General features: G+C 50.1%; 1 protein-coding gene and 1 long non-coding RNA gene across 3 annotated transcripts in view; one reads left to right on the forward strand and one right to left on the reverse strand.

The window, feature by feature from the left end:
* LOC143268912 (uncharacterized) overlaps nucleotides 1–24,591 on the forward strand; it is a 184,297-nt gene that overhangs the window by 149,010 nt on the left and 10,696 nt on the right. The gene's annotated exons all lie outside the window — the stretch shown is intronic.
* Zbtb2 (zinc finger and BTB domain containing 2) lies at nucleotides 725–23,258 on the reverse strand. 2 transcript variants are annotated; one of them, XM_076552818.1, is made up of 3 exons: nucleotides 23,122–23,258; nucleotides 9,301–9,485; nucleotides 725–3,627 (listed from the first exon to the last, which is right to left on the reverse strand). In XM_076552818.1, exons 2-3 carry the CDS (start codon nucleotides 9,471–9,473, stop codon nucleotides 2,256–2,258), a joined length of 1,545 nt encoding a protein of 514 aa, XP_076408933.1. In that variant the 5' UTR covers nucleotides 9,474–9,485; nucleotides 23,122–23,258; the 3' UTR covers nucleotides 725–2,255. The 2 variants fall into 2 exon arrangements, with proteins under 2 accessions (XP_076408933.1, XP_076408934.1); XM_076552819.1 differs by lacking the exon at nucleotides 23,122–23,258 and adding an exon at nucleotides 22,512–22,624.

The raw sequence follows: 24,591 nt of genomic DNA on the forward strand, positions 1-24,591 counted from the left end.
TGGGAAGTTGGACAGCAGGTAATTAAGTTCAGTATCATCTGTGACAAGGAGCATGGAGGAGCCAGGTACTACGTAGGACCATAAATAAAAAGGTGTGAAAAACCCACAGCACAGTACAGCACAGCTTTTTAACGCATAACCTTTCCCAAGGCTTTTATTTCCATAGAGATTCAAATATAACTAAAAGGATGGGATGGGATGGCCTCCTCGGTGTTGAGGGATCTAGGTTCATCTCGTGCTTTGTGTTATTGTTAGGCAGTACCTCCTGATCTCTTCGTCTTTGTAAAGGCAGTGGGTTGGACATCTACCCGCACGGTCAACCTTAAGCCTGCTCCTGGCATCTTCTGGAGCTCACAGGAGTCTCACACATTCATGACCCAGTGTAATCATAAACGTCTCTACTTGACTGGTGTGAACAACGGCACCACGTTTGGGGGAACTTCCCGAGGTCTATCTGACAGGCGTACATCCAGCTAGAATGACTCGGTTTTTGTTTTTCTGAGACAAGCTTTCTCTATTTAACAGTCCTGGCTGCTCTGGAACTTGCTCTGTAGACCAGGCTGGCCTTGAACTCAGAGATCTGCCTGCCTCTGCCTTTTGAGCGCAGGAATTAAAGGCGTGCGCCACCACCACCTGGCCTTAAAATGACTCTTGATGCAAGGCTTCCACATGCCCCCTTTCTGTGTTCTTTGGGTAGGCAAATACACAAGAGAAAAATCACATGCCCATTTAATTAAATGTTTATTCAATGAAAGGATGTATAAAAACTTACAAATCTGAAACTCAACTATACATAGAGGAGGAGGATGGGATGTTCAGTTTCTAACATACACGTACGGTATAGCTAGGCACTAGCCCCGCCCCTTGCCCCTCAGACCTCACTTCTGGCTCCTGTTGCATCCTGTGAGACCGTTTTTTCTTATTGGCCCAAGGAAAGATTAATGAACAACTTTTAATGTTGCTAGGCCAGTGGGGGAAATTCCAGGTGTTAAAAAAACACTGGAGGATACACATCAAAATCAATTGTTTTTCCTCCAAGAAGAAATTAGATTATTATTATTTTTGTCACCCTGATTTCTCTTTGTTATTTTTGATGCTTTAGTAGATGTCACCAGTGAACTATGGGCATTGCATTTTAACAAGGTGTCTCTATGTAGCCCAGGCTGGCCCCAAACTCCCAATTCTCCCGTGTTCACTCCCCACCCCCTCCCCTAGCACTGGGGTTATAGGTGGGCACCACCAAACCGGGCAGCATCGACTTTTACACTCATCAAAGCCACACTTTCTGCTCACAGCTTCCCCCTGTAAGATGCGTACTTCTATAGTCCCGTCCTGGCAGCGCACACACTGGTTTTACAGGCAGCTGGCTGGCCGACGCACGCTCACCACTGGCCACTGCTAGGAAATGGCATGTCACTGCTGTTCAGAAAGACTTTCTATAGAACCGTATTTTCAAAGCCGATTTTAAAACAAGCGTGTCGGAAACCAAAACCCGGCATCTTCTTGTTCATCCTGGGAAGAGGCCAGCATCAATTGGGTAAAGCGTGTGCATCAATTCTCCCGTGTGTAGCAAGCATCCGTGTGTTCGCTCACATACAAACTCACAGCCCGTCAGGTTTGATCCAAAAATGAAGATTGCCATCACATTATTACTCTTTTTGCATTTTGTTAAAGTCGACTTCTTAACTAGTGATTTTCCTTAACTGGACATAATCTCAAAGGATACATTCCGAAATCAGACACCTAGAGGGCTAATTTTAAAAACATCTGCTTGGGTTTCAAGTTTCCCCACACCTTCTAGATTTGCATAGCAGAGCCCAGCTTTATCTCTAAGACGCGTGCTGTATTTTCTGACTTTGTTTCTTTGAGAAGGAAGACTTATTACCCAGGGACAGTCATAATTTTAGCTTACCAAATTATATTCTAGTTGTTTTATTATATACTCTTAATTATTTCCAAGTAGGTTTTTAAAATAATCTAAAACTTCTCAAAACCTATTTCTTTATAAGTACTACTGACCATTATCCTTCCAATATCCCCTGAATTAAAGTAAATATAGTCCAGGTTTCTAATGCACAAAGCCTTGCGGAGATGGGGCTGGGAGAATAAGGGGCCAGGGAAGGAGTGGGGCCCGTTTGTATCATGCCATGGTGAAACTGTCCCGAATTGGGGTGGGGATGGGGGGGTGGGGGGGGGGGTGGGGAGGGGAGAAGGTTCTTTGTAAAAATGACAGTTTTTAAAAAGACAAGTAACATTCAGTCTAGTAATACAGTTTCCTGTTCCTTTTTGATGGAAGCTAACACGGGATGGTCAGATTCAGTTACTTCCGAGTCCCCACCGCCCAGGAGGACTGAGCGGCCCTCGTCCAGGGCGAACACGTCCGAGTTCTGGTTCTGGCAGGAGTGTTTGACCACCTCGTTGGGGGTGGAGAACGTCTTGTCGCAGAGGTTGCACTTGTAGGGCTTATTGGCCTGCACCAGCATGTTGTCCATCTGGCTGCCCTCCTCGAAGGTGCAGAGCTCCAGCGTCTGCTTGTCCACCATGGTGTAGGTGTCGATGCTCTGGTTGAGGCACACGTGGCGCGCGGCCTGGTTGGCCCTGCAGAAGCTCTTGTCGCAGGTGCTGCACTTGAAGGGCTTGCCCGTGTGGATGTACATGTGCTCGCGCCAGTGGCTCTTCTGGATGAACTTGCGGCCGCAGATGGTGCACTCGTACTTGCGCCTCTTCACCTCCCTCTCCTGGTCCGCCTGCTCCAGGTTGTCAATGTCCGCGATGTCCGAGGGCGGCGGTGTCTCCGACTGTTGCTGCCCGTCGATGATGGGGGAGTCAGAGATGTGCTGCAGCTCGCTGTCGCTGATCATCCCCGCCTCGGGCACTTCCAGAGCATCCTTGCCCAGGTCGGCCGCGTTGCTGCAAAGCGACAGGGGCCCGCGGCCCTCCCCGGGAGGGCCGGCCGTGAAGGGCACCCCGGTGTGGATCTGCAGGTGCTCGCGCAGGCTGCTGCGCAGCGTGAAGCGCCGGCCGCACAGGTGGCAGGCATAGTACTTGGGGAAGCTCCCGTTCCTCTTCATGATGCTTGGCTTCACGTGGGCGATGGTGAGGGAGGACGGCTGCTCGTCCGAGGAGGAGGCCTCCAGGTTGGTCTCCTCCCCAGGAGGAGGGGGCGGGACAGGCGTGGAGACAAGTTCGGGTGACAGTGAGGTCTGCAGGGGGTCGGCGGGAGCCATGTTTGTCCGATTCACCTGTGCCAGGTTGGCAGTCAGCTGCGAGAGCTGCGAGGTCTCGGGCACCGGCTCCTGGTTCATCCTGGGCGCCTGAGGCCGAGGCTCCCGCCCCAGTTTCTCAGGCCCTATGTTCATCTTGGTGGCTTGTCTCAGCTGGTGGTCTGCGATCTGAATGCCGTACAAAGACGAGGCCAGCGGGAAGACTTGCTCGGGATGGGAAAAGGTGCCTTGGCTGGCGAGGCTGGCTTCCTGGATGAGGGGGTACGCGTGCAGGAATTTGATCCCTTGCTCCAAACGCACGGGGTCGATCAGCTGTGGGGCCATCTTCCCGGTGTACATCAGGTGGAGCAGGTAGCTGAATATGTCAGGCTGTATGTCAGTGGGTTTCAGACGAACGCATTCACTGAAAAACAGCAGAAAGCCATGAAGAAACACCAGCCTCTGACTAAATGGAAACAAAGCCTGAAGAACAACTAAGACCCTTGGAAGAACACTTCCGTGGAGTCACTGATCAGGCCTACCCAGCTTCAGTACGGACCCAGTTCAGAGCTCAGCAGCCCGTGGGAGGTAAGCAAAAGAATTGCATCTCCTTAGAAAGCCTTGAGAGCTGTAGGTTGACGCATGCGTGGTTGCTAACAGAACACCACACAGGAGCAGGGCACTCAAACTGTCGGAGGGACTCGGCTCTCTGAGGGCGCGACCTCTCCAGCAAGGGGATGCGGCCACCTCCTCAGTGTCACCAGGTGGCAGTGGAACGCGGTGCGGACAACAGTCTTCACCAATGTCAGCATCCCAGGGGTTTACAGCCCTTCTACCAACTGCCCAGTAGTCCTTCCTTTACAGGTGCCAAGGAGGCCCAGCGGTAGCACTCCGCTCACCTCAGGGTTGGTGAGCGGCAGGGCTGGGACGTGAACCTAGGCCTACTTAATTCCAAAGCCCCACGGAGAGCAATAAAACAGCTCTGTGGGGAGATGCTGGGTTTCACTAGTCCCATCTGAGTGGTGGCAAGCCACCCAGTCTACCTTTCAGACTGACATCACAAACAGCACCCTCCCCCACAAACAGCAATGGTGAAGAGGTGGGGACTCTCCTCAGACCATCGCTCCGAAAGAAGTTCTCATGTATGCTGAGCCCAATGAGATACGCGTCTCTGTAGTACAGGAGGCATACAGTATCATCCACGGAGTGAATATATTCTATGCATTTTCAGAAAGAGTTTCCTTGAATGCCTTGGAATTGACAGCAATTTTGATTATATAAACTCTTGACATTAAAGATCTTTTTTGCAGATTTAGCGATTACAATTATGTTCATTGTTTAAATCAATTATCTTACCATTCTAAAATTTTTACAGTATACTCAATCTTCTAAATTTACCATTTTATTTTTTTTTTTAAATAAAAACAGATGGGCTAGGCATGATATATAATCCCAGCACACAGGAGAATGAGGCAGGAGGATTATCTGAACTTCAAGGCTAGCCTAGCTACAGTGAGAGACACTGTCTAAGGAAGAAGAAGAAGAAGTAGTGAAAGAAAAGAGGAAAAGCTAATGTGATTTTTAGACGGACTTCTGACAGGACATATATGAATAATTACTGGACAGGTATCCAGGTGTATTTCATGAAGACTTAAGACTCCATGCACTGGTCACATTTAACTACGAAACACCAAAGTCAAACAGCACAAAGCAGACACAACTGAGCATCCACCTACAGCACAGGAGCGGGGATTCCAGCCTGACAGTGTGTTCTTAAAAAAGAAAAAAGAGAGACACAGATTGCTAGATTGTTCATATCTTTAGTCTGTCCCTCTGAGACAAGGTTTTCCTGTGCATCCTATGTAGATCAGGCTAGCCTGGAACCCACAGAGATCCACCTCCTACCTCCTGGTCTTGGAACTAAAAGTGTGTGCCACCCACCACGGGCATGATCAGGCAGAGACCCAGGGAACTCAGAAACGTAGGCCTTCTGAGATGTGTATTTCTCGGGGAGATGAACGTGGTCCTCAAGAGAGGAGGGAAATACAGGCGGGGTTTCCTTTCAGCATTCACAAAGGTCTACCCAGCTGAGCCCCTTCCCACAAGGGCTTTGAAGTTGCTCACTGTGGTTGGACAGGTCACTCTGTGGTTACTGAGAGAAAGAAGCCTCTCCAGTTCTAAACAAGTTCCTGATGGCAAGAACAGGACAGAACTGGGGAGTCAACACTCTCCACTTCAGCCAGGCCTGGAGGGAGTGGTGGGAAACGGCCCCCCTCCCAGAGGAAGCTGGTAGTCCCTGGGGTGCCCACATATGCTTGCAGTCCCTTCCCTGACGTTCCAGCTACTGAAATCCTGTGCTCCTTTTATTCAGGACTTGTTGGACCGTCCACTCGACCATGACTGTCGCCTCCCCATCTTCTACAATACACACAAGGAACTCCACCTAAGCTTTGAGGGACAGACATCTGCCAGGTCGCTCACTTCTGTGCGGGAGAAGGGCAGGGGAGTGTTGTTAGTACAGCCACAGACACCGCCTCAGAGCTGCTCCAAGTAATTCCATGTTCAGTCTCTCCTTCGCTAGGATTTTAGGATAACGGCTTTAAATAATGCTTAACTCATTTATTTTTGAGACAGGGTCTCAGTATATAGACCAGGATGGTCTTGAACTCACAGAGATCCACCTGCCACTACCTGCTGGATTAAAGGCACATGCCTCCATACTCAGCAGGTTAATCTTAGCGTGAAGTTTTATTTTTTCTCTCGGTCTACAGAGAAAAGATAGAGACACCTAGTGGTAACTATAGAACATGAAATGTTCTAAAGCTGAAAAGATCCAGTCGTGGGCTTAGTCTTTGGCTATTGGAACAAGTGCCTCTCCAGGAGACAGGAAGTGCTGGTTAAAAGCAGGCTGGTCTCTGCTCTGTGACAGTGAATTTGAACTCTGCATCTAGGGGTGTACAAGGATAGCCATCAGGTGGGTGCTTTCAGACACAAAGTATAATGTAAAAAAAAAAAAAGGAGCCTGGCGGTGGTGGCGCAGGCCTTTAATCTCAGTGCTTGGGAGGCAGAGCCAGGTGGATCTCTGAGTTCGAGGCCAGCCTGGACTACAGTGTGAGTTCCAGGACAGGCACCAAAACTACACAGAGAAACCCTGTCTTGAAAAACCAAAAAAAAAAAAAAAAAAAAAAAAAAAGGCAAGGCGGCAAGGCAAAGTGGGCACCTTTCGGTGGGTCCTGCCAAGGCGTGCCACTAAGCAAACATACCATGCACAACAGAGTTGGTGCAGGAGGTTTCCTGGGGGAGGGGGAGGGCGGCAGTGAAAGAGCGAAAGCCATGTTGGAGTGGGGACGTGAGAGAGGCAGGAGGACAGACAGAACAGGGAAGAGACAAGAGGAAGAAGAGAGGCGAGAGGAGCGAGCGAGCGAGCGAGGAGCAGGAGGCAGGAGAGCGAGCTGTGCCTGGCGGGCACTTTTAAGGGGTGCGTATGTGCACAGCTGACTGCGGAAAGGCCTGGCGACGGGTGATGACGTAACTGCCTCGGTGGCACAGGCAGGCTGCTGCCTCGGCAGAAACTGACACAAAGATCACTTCCCTTCCCTAGACATTTGTTCACTGCCCTACACATAAAATAAGGGATGTTTCTTGCATCTAATTAAAACCCATTACATTGTCTTTTACACTTCAAAATTAAAGACGCTTCTTTTCTTTTTTTTTTTTTTTTAAGACAGGGTTTCTCTGTGTAGCCCTGGCTGTCCTGGGACTCACTCTGTACATCAGGCTGGCCTTGAGCTCACAGAGATCCACCTGCCTCTGCCTCTGAGTGCTGGGATTAAAGGTGTGCGCCACCACTGCCTAGCTAGACATTTCTTTTTCAAGGTCATTCAATTCACTGTGTTGAGATTTTTTTTCCCCCTTGAGACAGGGTTTCTCCGTGTAGCTTTGGTGCCTTTCCTGGAACTCGCTCTGTAGCCCAGGCTGGCCCCCAACTCAGAGATCTGCCTGCCTCTGCCTCTGCCTCCTGCATGCTAGGATTAAAGGCGTGCGCCACCACCGCCCAGCTACTGTGTTGAGATTAATGGCTGCAAATAACATCTTTAACGTAATGATGTTAAAGGATAAAGGATGCCCAGTATATAAGCCGATTTATTTTCAGGTAGGGTCTTGGCTGGTCTAGACCAGACAACTTCATCGCCTCAGCCTCCAACTGCTAAGATTACAGGAACGCATCGCTCATGCCTGGCTTGAAGGAAATGTTCTCAGCGCTAGAAGACCGTAGTCTTCCTCACAGCTAAGTCACCTCCTCCTGGCCCCTCTGCTCCTCCCAATGTTTATCAAGTGGCTATTAGAAGCACACACCTCAGGCGTACCCTGTCTGTCCCAGGACATCGGTAAAACTCACTGCTCAGCCACTCCCTACGAGTGTGTGGGGGTGGGGTGGGGGGTGAGTGCCAGCAATTTACAAGTGGGGGAGGGGTGAGCAGCGGCATAGAGGAAAGGCTGCTGTAAACAGCACAACACAGTCATCCTTGAAGCTTTTGTCTACTTAACTAAGAAGAAGGCAGGGATTAGGGACATCAGGGAGGGGACTGGACACTCGGTCTGGTTCAGGTTAGCGAGCCACAGTCAGGCAGGTCAAAGAGAAGATGATGGTGTCCCAGAGATGCTCAGGTGATCAGGGTCAGTCACTCTTTAAGTGAGAGTCTCACTTCCAGGAGCCTGACTAAGGAGCTTAGACAGCCGCCTTGCTGTGCACAGGGATCCGCTCAGTTTGCCCTTGCCTGAGTTCAGGTCAAAGGCATGCCTCACCCCAGCAGTCTGTAGGAATATTAATCTGACAGTGATGTGGGGAATGAATAGTTACAAGGTAGGAAAGACAGAGCGCATGGGACATGTATTGAAGAGATACGACCTGGAGAGCGAAACGATATGATCTGAACTAGATCTGAAGCTTGGGCTACTTGAAGACAGAACACAGGCAAGCCAGGGCTCTTCTGGGGGAGAGCCTTTGTTCAGCTCTATCCATGACCAATGAGAAAAACAGCGGGGGCAGTCGGGGCAGGGCACTTAGGAACTGGGTTCTGTAGACAGAGAGATGGAGGCTGGAGCTGAAACTTGAAAGTTTCCACCGGAGAAGGCAAAGTCTGAGAGGATGAGCCACCCACCACAGTCAGCGTGCAAGGCCAGCAGGGGCCCAGGAGGCCCAAGGAGCAGCGCAGAGGAGAAGAATCAAGGACATTTGGTCACAGGTGAGGCCCGCAGGAGAACAGGGGGGTGGCAGTGTTCGGGTGGAGAGGTGCCCTTTGGGACGTGACTGCAGCGGAGACAGGAAACCACAGTGCAAATGGACAGGAAGAGTGTGGGATGAGCAGACCCGCAGAGGTCCAGGTGGCCCTTTCAAGAAGGTTCAAGGAACAGCAAACAGGGCTGTATTCCAGGGGCTGGCAAGGTCAAGGAAGGTCTCCTGCCCAGACCAGGCAGGCAGGGAGGGGTGGGGGAGAGAAGAGAAATGAACAGAATAAAATGGAGAGATGGGAGGGAAGGAGGAGTGGAGGGAGGAGGAGAGGGAGGAGGGAGGGTGGGGGAGATTGTTTTCTTTACACACCCAGAGATTTTTCTCTCTAAGAATCTCATATAGGAGAAATCAAAGGAAAACAAAACAAAACAAAAAAACCAGGAGAGCCAAGACAGAGATTTTTACATTAGAAAAGAGGGAAATGGAATTTGTGCCCTCCAGCTTCTCATTTGAAACTAAGTATTCAAAGTCAGGTATTCAGGGGCCTGGGCCTGGAGGGCTTACTTACTGATGGGGCCAGGTTGTAACTGCCATTTAAAGGTGATATTCACACCCTAGCAGCTTGGAAGGGGAGGGGCTGCCTGGAGCCAGGTAGGTAGGGGACTCGCAAGTACAAAGGAAAGAATTAATAACCAAGAAAGACAAGGAACAGGGGGCTAATGAGGGAGTGGGGTGGGCACCTAGACCCTAGGGAGAGGCAGAGACCCATGGTCTGGATGAAGGCCAAGAGTGTGCTCGGTGGGAAGAGGGACCCAGCGTCAGGAGGTCTACAGCCATTAGATTATTATCAACCGCTTTAGTTACCTGGTCTGATGGACAAACAACATCTTAAAGTAATTGGAGAATGAAGCAAGAACTGATTTGTGTGCCTTGAAGTACACATCGCCGATGGCAACCGTGCAGTCACACAGGAACCCAAACTCGCGCTGAGCGTTTAACTGCTGCAGTAGAATAAGTCCATGGTTGGTCAAATCCATTTTTTACAAAATCTGCAAAGTAAACAATTTTGTTTTTAAGAAAGGTGTTCCACAAATGAGAACGTGTCCTAACGTCATAGTCATGTTCACAGCTCCCACGTCATCAAGGCTAGCGGGTCAGGCACTGTTCGACATGATACATACATCCACTCATTTCATCCACAACAATCCTGGGAATAGGACTGGCCAGCACTCAGGTTTTCAGATGATGTCATCTAGGGTAACTCAGAGTGACTTGCTGTGGCTGGGGAATGAACCCGAGTAGTGGACCTCCAGGCATCAGTCCTAGGAAGATACATGTGGACCACCAAGTCCTTTAAAGATCCCCAATGCAAACACTGTGACTCATGAGAACTGACCAGTCTTCCACCGAGACAGAACCGTTTTAGTGCTGGGCGGAGTCACAGCAAGGCTCCTCCTCACCACAGCCAGAGCCACAAAGGCTTGCATATCCATCAGCAATGGAGCCGGGCCTCCCTTTTGTGGAGGAGGAAATGGATTTTGAGATTTGTAAATAAGAAGGCAGAGGAGTCGAAATTTAAATGTGAATACACCTACTTCAAATCCTGTGCTTTCTATTATTCAGTCAGCCAACCGGCGTCCTTGAGACCCCATCTGTTTACGGGGAGAAGCTGCTGGAACCTACCAGGTTCATGAAAGCCCTAGGTGGCTCTTTCCATAAGCACACCAGGAAAGCTCACCCCAGGGGTCAGCATTGCTTTCTCTGAGACAGGAGCAAGGCGGAGAAGGCGCCTTTCCCTCCAGCAGCACCCAGAGTGCGAGGCAGACAACCAAAACAAGACGGAAATGAAAGTCTACAGCCAGGACGAGAGGAAGCGAGAGGAAGCGAACCTGTAACGGAGAGTATCCAGGAATTCATTCAACAGCTTCTATAACTAATAAAGGAATTTAGTAAGCTGTAAAATGTATCAAAAACCAAAACCCCAAATTCTAACTAATTGTACTTCCATATACGAGGAATGAACATGAAAATGAAACACAGAGCCATTACAATCCAAATAATGAAATACACAGGTAAATCTCACAAAACCTGTAGGGGTTACATGCGGAAAAATACATACCGCTGAATCCCAAAGCCTCAGCAAGATTTCTTTCTATAGACAAGACTTTTTGAAAATGTGTGGAAGACAGAAAGAGTAGACTAAGGCTTTGGAAAAGGACGCAAAGGTGGGGAAATGGGTCCCTCCACTCAAGCCCAGATGTAAGCAGCACAGAATTCAAGACTGCTGTCAGAAGGGACTGGAGCTCAAACACTGAGAGGAGCAGGGTGGATGCTCCAAGGGCAGCAGAGCCCCAGCAGCAGACAGCCGGACCTCCAGAGACCAGCCTCACACTTTCAGGCACAAACTAAAACTGCACCACAGGCTTAAGTATAAAGCACACAACTATAAGAATTTTAGAAAAAAAAAAAAAAAAAAACCACAAAAATCCCGAGGGGTGTGCAAAAGGAGAAAGTGGTATGTCGGACTTGTGAAATTCCAAGTGTTGGCTCCAGGAACAGTCCACTAAGAGGATGGACAGGCAGCTAAGGACTAGGAGAAAACATCGGAAACTTCCCAACTCCTCAGAGGGTCTGTACTTGCAACGTAAAGGACTCTGAAATCAGTCAACAGTACAAAATAGACTGCAAAGTGAGACAGACTTGAAGAGGTCACCAAACGGGAAAGACAGATGGTAAGTGGATAGACAGTGGTCAGTATCGCCAGCCCCCGGGGAACAGACAGTGTCAGCACACACTCATGGGGGGCGGGGGCCGAGGACAAAGAGGAACTGGCTTATGCTGCTGGTGAGCTCGTGAGATGGTACAGATGGCCTGGAGACTACATACAACCCAATGGCTGCTTAGATACATTTATTCCAATAAATAAAAATGCACGTTTACCCAAAACTGCACATTAATGTCTGTAGTGGTTTGACCAGAAATGACCCAGCTATGGTTTGGTTGTTGAAGTTAGGCTGTGGTAGGCACCACGTAGTCACTGGAAGAGATGAGTGAGCCACTGCCGGCCTTGGTGGCAAATGCACTAATCCCAACCCTTCAAAGGCTGGGATGGGAGGACTGTGAGTGTGAGGCCAGCCTGGGCTACAGTGAGACTTTTCCAGGATGAAAACAAAACAGAACAAAGGAACTATTGTAGATGGAAGATACAAGAGTGAATTATGCTCAGTGAAAGCAGCAACCCACCAAAGTTTTAAGCTGTTTGAGTCCTTAATAGATCCAGGAAATTTAGAGATGGAGAACAGACTTGCCCTGGTAAGGTGAAGGGAAGCAGATGATATTGCTCCACAAAGGGAACCTGACAGATACCTGTGGTGATGGAAATGTCCCCCAGGGGACGCGTCAAAGTCAGTATTTTAGTGGGGATACAGCCCAGCCCATACAGCGTCACCTAACTGATTGTAAAGGGCATGAAGAACGGCGGCGACAAGGCATTTCTCAACAGAGCAGCCAAAACTGGTTACGTTAGACATGTGGGAGATCTGAGGTACTGTGTGGCCCGGCTTCGCCGCAGCCCTGCTCTGGATTCGTAGCATGAGCTCTCTGCACAGCCGGGGGAGCCTTTGGAGGGTTGGGATTAGTGTGTTTGCCACCAAGGCCGGCAGTAACCACGTGGTTCATTCAACAACTAAAGGGTAGCTTTATAACCACTCCATGTTATAAACTGCTTTTTAGAGATGCACACGATAATTTCTGCTTTCACGGAAACACAGTGGTTTAATCAAGGAAAGCATGATTTAGAGCGTTTTCCTGCCAGGCAGAGGTGGTGAACACCTACAATCTCAGCACTCAGGAGGCAGAGGCAGGCAGATTTCTTGAGTTTGAGGCCAGCCTGGTCTACAATGCGAGTTCCAGAAGAGCCAGGGCTGCACAGAGAAACCCTGTCCCAGGAGAAAAAAATGTCACACTGGAGTAGATGTACTGATCAATTAAAACTTTATTTTTGGAGACTAAAACATTTTTCTCAGACAAAAAAAAAAAAAAGACAAAATACCTAGAGCATTCCACAGGGGGTCCACCCGAGACGAGTGTGAGGGGTGGCAGAGGGCCCTAGGGTCTCAAAAGAGCAGTTTTGGGTGCCCTGCCCAAGGGACAGAAGGGCCTTCTCTCTGCTGCACCCCCTCTCCTCCCCAGGGTACCCACATTATTCCATGAAGCTGAACTGACAAATGACACCCACCCTGTGGGTGTAAGGCCACCCCTCCTTTAGAGGAAGGCCTGTTCTTCTTCCCACCACAGCCAGCCCCTGCCATCTGCGAGCCAAAACGGCTTAGCAAGGTCCTGAGAAGCCGCCCTTGGCAGTGAGGACTCAGGAGCCCGTGTGGTGCCTGGTGCCTGGTGCCCTCTCAGTGCCCACCCTTCTTCCTCTGGAAATGGCTGGTTGTGTCCCACTCGGCTCCTGTGTCTTCCCCCTCTGGCGCTGCTCTGAAGCCGGTCCACAGCCAGCGTCCTGTGTGTGGTGGGTGTCCCTGTGGGGAGTCAGTCACTTCTGCCCTTAAACTCAAACCTATGTACCACCACCTACAACCCGAACTTGGAGCACGGTACCACTCTCCATCCACCCTTCAGCCAGCCAGCGCGCTCTCAGCCTCGGCCTTCCCAGCCTCACTCTAGCTCTCTCTTCCCAGTCATTTCTGGTCTCCCTTCCCACTCACCATAGGACAGAGATCCCTCCAGAGGGCAAGCGTGACGGTTCTCGGTCCCTGGGCCACTCACGCCGCACTTGTACTCTGACGCTGATCCAGACTTTCTGACTGCACACTTACTAAAAAATAAACCTGGACATGTGATGGTCCAGAGGCATAAGCTAACCCCAGCCCCCACAAAGATGGGGTTTCCCCATGTAAAAATGTAGAAAGGACACAACCCCAGGATCCCTGCCAGAGGAGGGCCAGGAGGGACACAGAGTCACTCCATCAGTGGGTCTCAACCTGTGAGTCCAGGACCCCTTTGGGGTCGCTTAAGACCCCCAGGAAACATATTTACATTATCATTCATAACTGGCAAAATTACAGTTATAAAGTAGCAAGGAAAATAATCTTACGGTTGGGGTCACCACAACACGAGGAACTGCATTAAAGGGATGGATGCAGCATTAGGAAGGTCAAGAACCACTGCACTAGATGGAAAGTGATCTTTTCTTCTTTCTTTTCATTTTTTTTTTCTTTTTTTGAGATAGGGTCTTATGTAACCTAGACTGGCCTTGAACTCTGGATTCTCTGATCTCCACTTTTTTTTAAAAAAATAAACACAGGGTTTCTCTATGTAGCTAGTCCTGGTTATCCTGGAACTTGCTTTGTAGACCAGGATGGCTTCAAACTCACAGAGATCCATCTGCCTCTACCTCCCAAATGCTGAGATTAAAGGTGTGCACCACTACCTGATAGTCTCTACTTCTTAAGTGATTGAACTATAGGTATGCTATTGGACTATAATTTTTCTAATGTAAACAAGGCATAACATAATTTTATGACATCAAATGTCTATCTAATCTTTAAATTTTATTTATTTCTCAGACAGGTTCTTATGTAGTCCACACAGCCCTTGAAGCTGTGATATTTACCTAAGTATGGCATTACTGGCATGTGACAATCACACATGATATAAAACTCAGTTTGGTGATCTTTACAAAGTGTCTAGCCTGTTCTAAAAATCCAAGCATTATCAAAAATCCTGTTTCATACACCCATTATTCTCACATTTGGGATGCTGAGTCAGGAACATTCTGTAATCAAGGCCGGCTTGGATTGCATAGCAAGATCCTATTTCTTTTTTCTTTTTAACCAATAAAGAGATGTTTATTCTAAAATCTACATATGATCAGAATAAAGAAGACTGCTAGGGCTGGGGATTTAGCTCAGTGGTAGAGCACATGTAAGGCCCTGGGTTTGGTCCTCAGCTCCAAAAAAAAAGACTGCTTGGCTGGGAGGTGGTGGCGCACGCCTTTAATCCCAGCACTCGGGAGGCAGAGGCAGGCAGATCTCTGTGAGTTCAAGGCCAGCCTGGTCTACAGAGTGAGATCCAGGACAGGCACCAAAACTACACAGAGAAACCCTGTCTCGAAAAACAAAACAACAACGACAAAAAAAAAAAAAAAAAACAAAAACAAAACAAAAAAAAAAACTGCTGCTGCTTCTGCTTCTTCTTGCATGATCCTATTTCTGAAAACAATTAGAGAACCATCTTGTTTCATCTTGGGTCAGTGAGACAAGAAGTTTCACTTGGAAACTTGGGATGAGCTGCTGAGGAAAGGTAGCCTTTCCCCAGGTCCTTGGTGCTAGGGCTTCTGAGAGAGTGCAGGGCTCCCTGCCCAGGCCCTATTCTTCAAGCTCCACACCGGGCTGCCTCATCTCTGGTCAGCAAGGTCAGGAGGCTGGTGGACCGACAGCTTTGAACCTTTGCTCTGGACCTTTGCAAATGCTTCTTTCAGAGGAGCTGTCCACTGGCACGTGTACTCAAGTCATACTTGCGTGAATTCACACACGTGTGCTCCAGTTCTGCATCCAGCTGGTGCTTCCTGAAAGATTCCGCTAGCTGCCTAGGAGGTCGTCTGGCAGAGGGTTTTCCACTTGCTAAACCACTAACTAGGTGTTCAGACAAGGGGAGAGTGCTCAGCTCCAGCCATGCTTTGGCCCCGACTACCCTTAAGATTTGGGGAAAAAATGTAGCTTCTTTTCATCTAAAAAATTCCCATCAATTTACTGTGTGCTACAGTTTGGAAGATTTTCCTCAATGTAAAAATGTCAGGTGAGGTTTCCTCAAGGGTAAGTGGTGGCTAATGCTTTGAAGTTTACTAGCAGCCCAGAGGGATGATAGGCGGGGAGACATGATACAAGTGCTCAGGATGCCGCCTGAGGTGCCATGAGGGACTTCAGTTCTGATCTTAGGAACCAGAGGAAGGCTCCCAGGGGACACAATGGGATGACTCTAAGGTAAAGGGAGGCCTTCCAGTCTCTAGAGTAGAGAAGGGCTGAGGGTGGGGACAGAGAGAGGACAGATTAGAAAGACATCTAGAGGGGTCAAGACCGCAGCATGATTTGGTGGGGAGAACACGTTGCATTTGAGAGGCCGCTGCATTGGGGCCTCTAGGATGAGATGGACGGCTATAGAGCTCTGGACATAGTGGTCTGGGCTTAGAACCGGTGATCAATGTCTGAGGTCTTCCAAGAAGCTGACTACCTGACCTAAGAGCCAGAGCCCTTAAATCATGTCAGTGTGTAGTCATGGCGCTGTATGGGAGGGGTTCAAAGGGCCAAGAGTCGGGCAGCTGAAGCCTGTTGCCTTCTGGGCATGTGGTTTATGTTCTGTGTGTGAGCCTGCCTTGCTCTATACAACATTCCTAAGAGTTCTTACTGATGCTAGTCACAAAGTCAGCAATGAGACTGCACACTGAAGACCTTTTAGAGAATCCTTGGCCGGCCTTGGGATATCACTCGGGTGGCAGAGTTCTTGCCTAGAATGCACAAAGCTTTGGGTTTGATTCCTAGCATTGCATAAACTGAATGTAGGTAATATATGCCTGTAATTCCAGCACTAGGGAGGTAAAGGATGCTCTGAAGTTCAAGGTCAGTCTCCAAGATACAATTCATGGTAAGTTTGGAATCCTGGAGACTTTTTCTCAAAAGCAAAAACAAAACAAAACAAAACAAAACACCAAACTCCCAATCACCTGACACAGTGAAATAGAACTTTAAGAAGAAAAAGAAGCTACTTGAGAAAAGTCACTTATTGGGGTCTTCTAGGTTCTGCAGGCACCAGAATACATGTAGTGCACATGAACTTATGAAGTGCACATTCACATTTTAAAAAAGTCATCATTTTTCCTAAATTAGGATAATGAATGGTGAGGAACGGAAGACAAAGAGTATCCCCACCACCTCCCTTGACAGGGTCTCACTACCGGGGCCTTGCTTGTCTAGAATTCACTAGGTGGACCAAGCTAGTCTCAAACTTACAGAGATCCACCCACCTTTACCTCCTGTGTGCTGGGATTAAAGTGTGCATGCACATTACACCTGGTGGAGAGAGAGTTTCTGTCAAAGAATTTTATAGACTATTTTATCTATGTACTTTCTATGTACACAATATTCTCTAAGTGAGTTCAGAGATTGTAAGATAGATTCATGTCAAAAGTAAAAACGAAAACAAACATTTCCCAGAACCAGTTAGAATAATCACTTTCCTCTATTCAATGATCTGGTTTTTATCTTCACCCCATCTCCCACTTTGACACACTGAAGATCTAGTTGTCAAGTGCACTCGGATTCCCCAGGCAGCGCAGTCTTTGGAGGGGACGCACGAGCAGACTGCATAATCATGATGGACTCTGTCAATCTAAGTTCCTCCTTCATTTGAGTATAAAAACTGAGGAACAATAGCTTTTGGGAATAGATGATTCCCTTTCTAAAGATAATAGCTCTTAGAACTCACTAAACACCACTTAGACTTGGAGTTTCAAGGGCCCTAAAAGGGTCCTCTGAAGCCCTCCATTTATTTATGCCAAGAAAAATGAACGCTGTGATGCAAGGGACATCAGTAACTGAAGAAGCATCATTCGGAATGCTCTGTTGAGTAGTTCAGGCCACTTACCAGGAGAAAAACTGCCTTTTCAATTAGTACTATTAAAAATTAATGCGGGTGGGTGGGCAGGAACTAAACCTCAATAATGCTGGTCATTTGAATTTCAATATATTTTAGAACTTCAGTGCAGAGGTAGGAAATGCATCTTTTTTCCCCCTTTTACTGAATCCTCTTCCATAATAATTACAGAAGGAAAGGCATAAACCATCTAATAGCACTTTCCTACTGGAAAATGCATCATTTGTAAAAGATTTGTCTTCCCCATTATATTTTTCTTACATTTAATTTACATTTAAGTTAGTTTTAATCTGAAGGTGGCAATTCGGAGAAGTCAAGAAGATAGAGACAATTCTAAAAGTTAGGCTACAATCAACTTTAAAGACACAAAGGACCACAGCAGTAAATGTAGAAACTTCATCTCCCAACCAAAGCAGAGCCTGCCTGCCTGCCTGCCTGCCTGCCTGCCTGCCTTTTCACACCACCCACAGGTCTGGTTCAGGTTGACTCGTGGGGCGCCTTGTCAAACTCAGACTTCTCTACTTTAACTGTAACGAATGTCTAAAAGACAATGCGCTCCAGGACATCTTCACACACATATGCCACCACCAGAAGTTGCTAATATTTGTTCCCTTACCTCCTTCACCCACCTCTCTCCCCTTCCCTTCCTTGATGGGTCTTTCTCCCCACAAACAGTCCCCCTTCTGCTTTCAAGTCACATATTGTGTGTGTGTGTACGTGTGTGTGCATCTTTGTGAATGTTTGGGGATACTTTCAAAGGAACTCGGTTCTCTGCTCCACCATAATTAAGATTAGCAGTTCCTTTACTGTGCAGTTTTACTCCTGCACACTTTAAAAAAAAAAAATCATTATCCAGTGGTCATTTGGAAAATAGTGACTCACTGGATTATGATATTTTCCCAACATTAGCACACTGGAAAGACAATAAGATCAGTATTATTCTGAAAATTGTTTCAACCATACAGAAGCCTGACAGACCTGTGGGCTTCACAAGGACTGTAGATCCTCTGATGCCCACTGTGTATAACCATGCTAGGGATGGAGAGCATCTCGGTCACCAGCCAGTCTGGCCCAGCACTCTCACACGGTATTTTGAGATGGTTCTATATGTTCACTGGTACAGACTCAGCACCATGCACATAATTTAAAGGAACAGTACATAGAAATTTTTGTTACAGATGTGTGACACCACCATGTTTCGTTTTTGCTTTTTTTGCAACAGGGTCACTCTACATAGCCCTGACTTTCCTGGAACTTATTACTATCAGGTTGGCTAGGCTGGCCTTGAACTCACAAGAGATCCATCTGTCTCTGGCTCCCAAGAGCTGTGACTAAAGGTGTGCAATGCTAAGCTTGGCAATTTTTTTTTTTTGAAAAATTAAAAAGTTTAAGTACTTAGCCAGACATATTAAAGTCCTTCATGAATTCCTAACTTTGTAGGGTGAACTTTTCCTTTCTTCCTGTTATTTTTGGGAGAGGGTCTTGCTAGTTAGCCCAGGCCAGTCTTGAACTGGCAGCACAACAATCTTCCTGTGTCAGCCTCACCAGCGCTAGAGTTACAGATGTGTGACACCATGTCAGGCTTGAGTTTTCTTGAAGAGTCACAGATATATCTCTCATACACCATACACGTGGTCCAGGATTTGTTTTTGAATGGGAACGCCAGCATCTAACTTGGTCTCTGAACCAGGAAAGAAAAATCCTGTAAGGCTCGAGCTACCATTTCTTTCTTTTTCTTCTTTTTTCGTTTTTCCCAGACAGGGTTTCTCCATGTAGTTTTGGTGCCTGTCCTGGATCTCACGCTGCAGACCAGGCTTGAACTCACAGAGATCTGCCTGGCTCTGCCTCCCAAGTGCTAGGACTAAAGGTGTGCACCACCACGCCCAGCTGCCATTTCTTTTAGGTAAGGGGAGGGTTCTGTGACTATTGATGCTTACTCTCCTGTTCCTCATGTCCCCCCACCCCCCATTTCTCCAAGGTCTCATGTAGTCTAAGCTGACCTCAAATTCTGTTGTTGAGAATAGTGACCTTGAATTCCTGATCCTCAAGCCTCCGATTTGGGAGTGCTGGAATACTCATGTGCCACCGTGCTTGGCACGATTCGATTCTACATCTTAATGATTGTCTTAGCATTGTAAAAATATGGAATCTCATTTAGTGTCAATCTGTAATGCTAGTTTGTAATTTGCTAAGAGGATGTCCTCAATCTAATCCTTAGAAATTGGCAATTCAAATATTCAGTTCCCTGTTAGGGTCTCAGCATCCTGTTCAGAGAACCAAGGAAGACAGATAAGGAAGCAGGAAGTGATGGGTGCCCTTTGGCCATAGACCAGCTGTTCTTCAGCTGTACTTTCTGCGCCATATTTGTGGTCTAACGTCTTTCATTTCCTACAGGGAAAGGGGATCGGATCTAGGGATGAAGAACCCAGGGACACTGAGAGAAGGCAAGAGTCCCCCACTCTAAAGTTGATTCCAAGCTGTTTCCTTCACTGCCTACCTGGTATAGGAATTCTCAGCCAGGAACCCCACCAGTGGGTAGTTGAAATCACAGGGTGACAAGGAATAGCTCCTGAGAGGATGCTGGGGTAAACTGTTTTATAAGGCTGTCTTAGGGAGGAGACACCATGACCACAGCAACCCTTATAAGTGAAAGCATTCAATCATGGGCTTGTTTACAGTTTCAGAGGGTCGGAGCATTGTCAGCATTGCGGGGAAGCTTGGTGGCCTGAGGGCAGGTGGTGCCAGAGTAGAGAGCTACATCCTGATCCACAGGCAGAGAGAGCCTGGGCCTGGCCTGGGCTTTTAAAATCTCAAAGCCCTGCCCTGCCCCCCACTGACACACTTCCTCCAACAAGGCCACGCCTCTTCACCCTGCTAATCCTTTCAAATAGTGCCACTCCCTGGTGACTAAACATTCAAACATACGAACCTATCACAAAGATCTTGTAAAATGAAAAATTTAGAAGTCATTGTAAAGTTTATACTTATCTTTAACATTAAAAAAAAAAAACTTGACCAGATTTTGTTCTGAGATTAAGACATGTCTAGCATCAACTCCGCTGGAGTATTCTGGTGGAAGTTTTGCACCCATTTACATATACATTCTTTGAAGCTTAAAACTGGGCAAGGAGCCCGGCCGTGGTGGCGCACACCTTTAATCCCAGCACTCGGGAGACGACAGAGACAGGTGGATCTTTGTGAGTTCGAGGTCAGCCTGGTCTACAGAGTGAGACCCAGGACAGGCACCAAAACTACACAGAGAACCCTGTCTCGAAAAAACAAGCAAACAAACAAAAACCAAACAAATAAAAAAAAAACTATGTAAGGAAGCAGGACAAACATGACAAAGTTTTCTATTACTCACTAGTGCAGTCATCCACTTTATTTTTTTTTTTTAATTTTAAATATGATGGTCTCAACAATAGGTCAATTCATTAGCTACGAAAAACGAAACAAAACAAACAAAAAACCACACATGGAATCCTAAGCTTACTAAATGAGAAACTGAATACCACCTTTAAAAGTTTTAGGGATAAAATTACGTTCTTCTTAAAAAATTATCAAGTTATTGGAAGTGGAGGGTGGCACATGCCTTTTATCCCAGCACTCAGAGGCAGGTGGAGCTGAGTTTCAGGCCAACCTGGTCTATAGAGCAGAATTCCAAGACAGCCAGGGCTACACAGAGAAACCCTGCCTCTAAATAAACAAACAAACACACAAATAAATAAATAGAAGAGAAAAAAAGACATGATCAAGTTTACAAATATCCTGGGCAGCCAGGCAGTGGTGGTGGTGCATGCCTATAATCCTGGCACTTGGGAGGCAGAGGAAGGCGGATCTCTGTGAGTTGAGGTCAGCCTGGTCTACAAAGTGAGTTCCAAGACAGCCAGGGCTATATAAAGAAACCCTATTTCAAAACAACACACACACACACACACACACACACACACACACACACACACACACACAAATATCCTGGACAAAGTAAAGATGTTACTCTGAATGTCCCTCCTCCCAAATTTAATTTTTTAGTTTGAGAAACCATAGTCATGAGGATAAAATGTCTTCATTCTAACTTGGTATACTTTCACGCCTCTCAGAATAAGATGTTGGTTGTGCACGCCTTGGTTTGGGTGGTCAGTATAGGTATCATCAACCAGGAAGGACACAACAGCCCGTTTAGACATATCCAGATCAGCCCGGAGTTATGGAGCCAAGTCCATTTCCTTTATGCCGTATTTTACTAAAACAAGACACCGTCAAAATGAGTCGAATCTACGCTCTCACACTAAGTGGATCAAATGCATTGTAGGATGGCGGTGGGAAGGAACAATGCGGACTGGCGGGGAGAGGGGAGCCAAAAGCTTGAGTCGCCTCCCCGAGGTCTAATTAGTTCGAGGAGTTGGGGTGGAAGTTCTCGCAGTAAACGGCCTGTCAGACACACGGCGGGGGGTTGTGGGGGGGGGGCTTCCACACTCTTCCTGCTGGGCTTCACCAGCTTACTTGCAGGAGAGCCTTTACAATCCACTCCCAGCTAAAAGCAACACAAAGCGTGCCTCCTACGCAGCTTCTACTTGTGCATGCATCCTGTCCTGCGAACCCATGGTCTGGGGGCTTGCTCCAGCGGGGTACCATGCCTAACCCCTCGGCGGCCCTGCTCAGATAGATAGATTGCTCCTAGCGCAGCGCGGCGCGGCCGTGCAGAAAAAGAAGAGGGCGCGGCCGCCCAGGCGGCCTGGCCCCGCCCAGGCGGCCTTGGCTCCGCCCCCAGGGGCCGAGGGGAGGGGTGTGTGTGTGTGTGTGTCTGTGTTGGGGGGGCGGGGGAGCAACGCACCCAGGTCCGCGCCGCTCGCTCACCCCCGCCCCGTGAGCCCCGCGCGCGCGCGCGCCCCCCCCGAGTCCCGCGGCGCCGGACACAATGCCGACGCCGACGCCGCGCTCGCACTCGCGTTGGCGCAGGCGCGCGCGCGCGCGCGGGGGCCGCCCCGGCCGGCGCCACGGCCCCCGGCGCCAGGGCCGGGCGGACGGGCGGGCGGGCGAGCGGGCGGGGACGGGGGGAAGGGAGGAGGGAGGAGGGAGAAGGGGAGGGGAGGGGAGGGGAGGGGGGAGGGGCGCAGCGCGCGCGAGAGCCGCAGACAGCGCGAGACCCGGGGCCGGAAGCGCGCGTGCGCGCCCCCGCCCGCGAGCGGGGAGGCGGAGCCGGAGCCGTCGCGGCAGCAGCTGTAGGAGCCGCTGCAGCTGGGAGACGCGCCAGAGAGGCCGGGCCTGCTCCGGTCCGACCGGATCCCTCCCCTCCCCCTCCCCTGGCTCCCTCCCCTCCCCTCCCCCCCCAAACCCACTTCCGCAGCCCGCGGCCCAGCGCCGCCGAGCCGGCGGCGGCGGCGGCGACCGCGAGCAGGAGGCGACGGCGGAGTACGCACCTGACGGGCCCACCTTGGAGGGGCTCCGGCGCGGGACCGCTCACCGGCCGGCCGCCGCCCCCGCTCCGGACGCCCTTGGCCGCGGCGGGCGGGCAGGCAGGGACCGGCGACTGGGACCGGAACGCGGAGCGCCCCCTCCCCTTGCGCCCGCCCTCTCGGCTTCCGTCCCCTCCCCCTCTCGCGAAGCCCCGGATGGAGCGGCCGGGACTCGCCGCCGCCTGGCTGCCGGGATGGTTTTGTCAGGCGGCCAGAGAGCCCCGGCGCCAGGCGCAGTCGCCGCCTCCCCCCCCCCCCCCACCCCACGATCGCCCGCCCGCCCGTCCGCCCCGCGGGTCTCCCCCGCCCTCCCCTCCTCTCCCTCCCTCCCTCCCTCCCTCCCTCCCCCCAAACTCGCCCCGGCCTCCCCGCCCCGGCGCCCCGCGCGCTCGGGCACGCCGCCTGCCTTTCGCTCGGAGCCTCGGGACCGGGAGTCATTCGTCGCCTTTGTTGCCACGGCCGCTGCCGGAACCGTTTGCGAGCTCCGGCGGCTCCCGCCCCTCCCTGCGCCGCCCCGGAGCCCGGGCCGGGGGCGGCACGTGGGCCCCGGGACGCGGTGGCGGTGCGCGCTTACCTGTCGCCGGTGCGGCCGCGGCGGGGCGTGAGGGGGGAAGAGGCAGAGCCGGGCGGCCGAGCCTAACTGTCCCCGCCACCGCCGCCGCCGCCGCCGCCGCCTCTGCCCCGCGTTGTTGCTGCTGCCGCTGCCGCTGCCGCTGCTGCTGCCGCCGCGGTCGGTGTCTCTCCGGCGCGGCGGCGGGCGGCGGCGGCGGGGCTTTTCCTGTCCGGTTACGTTAAGGTCACATGACCGAGAGAGCGGAGCGACTAGTGCAAAGAGGCTGAGAGCGGCTCCCGCCGGGGGGGAGAGGCGGCGAGAGAGCAGTGGCGGCAAGAGCCCCTCCGCCCCCCCCCCGCAGCCGCTCCCCTCCCCCCTGCCCGCCTCCGCCTCCTGCTGCTCTGCCGCCGCCGCCACCGCCGCCGCCGCCGCCTGCAGCTCGGCGCTGCGGCGGCTCCCACCCAGCCTGGGCTCGCGGCTCCAGCCAAAGTTCTGCAAGCCATGTGCAGCCGAGGCGAGAGGAAACTTCTCCGCAGCGGTCGGGCCCCGGGAGGCTGGCGGCCCGACCCCCTTGTTTACGGAGTGCTTAGGTAGGACCAGTCCTGCAGATGCAGGTGGTCATTTCGGGGTGCACAGGGAGATGCATGCCCGTCCTGCTGTCAAGGGATGCCTGACATCTCTTGGCTCTGCCTTGGTACCCGGACTGCTCCGTGTTAGCTTTTCGTCCTAAGCTGTGAACTTGAGCGGGCTGCTGTCAGTTACTGATGGGGTTGCCACCGGTGGTGGCTGAAAGTCGTGCAGAAGTAGATGTCGCTGTGTGTCCTGTGTGGCGAGGTCGAGGTGCTGCCTCACATAGGCGTCTGTGGGCTGAGATGTTTTTAGGATTGAATGGGGATGGGATGCTTGTTCCCTTATGTTGAGCTTTAGTTTATGACGCTCTGCAGGGTGTTGTGTGTATTTGTGCAGGACACCACTCTGGTTGGCTTTTGCATCTGAGGATCTGGTGGAGTGGATTCAGAGTTGCCATCCTGTTAGTTGTAACGGGGAGATCCTGAAACATGGTAACATGGTAGGGGAGTTGGAATTCCCTGATGAGCCTTCTTAAGGTTTTTAGTTTACTTCTTATGTTGCCATTTTGCTAGGAGTTCTGTCAAGGAAGTTCGATTTTATCCTTTTTGAAGACTCGAGTTAATGGTTTATTTTACATATCTTAGATTTTAAGCTTGGATCCTAAGTAAATGGAGGCAGCAGTTTCCAGATCACACTTGCTTATAGCACAGTAGTACCTGTAAGGACCTCGATGCCAGACCCACTTGGTTTTCACAGGGGCAGACCCCTAGCACAATGCCTGGCATGTTGGCAGTGTTTATCTTGGAAGTCTTGACTTTGATTTAGCAATCCAGTTGTGTGTACAGCTACTGATGACTAATTTCTTTGAAGACAAACTAAGCGTCTGTGTAGCTGGTGTGGCCCCAGAGTGAATAATAGATC

The sequence above is a fragment of the Peromyscus maniculatus genome, chromosome 16 (genome assembly GCF_049852395.1).
Source record: "Peromyscus maniculatus bairdii isolate BWxNUB_F1_BW_parent chromosome 16, HU_Pman_BW_mat_3.1, whole genome shotgun sequence".
Taxonomy (NCBI): domain Eukaryota; kingdom Metazoa; phylum Chordata; class Mammalia; order Rodentia; family Cricetidae; genus Peromyscus; species Peromyscus maniculatus.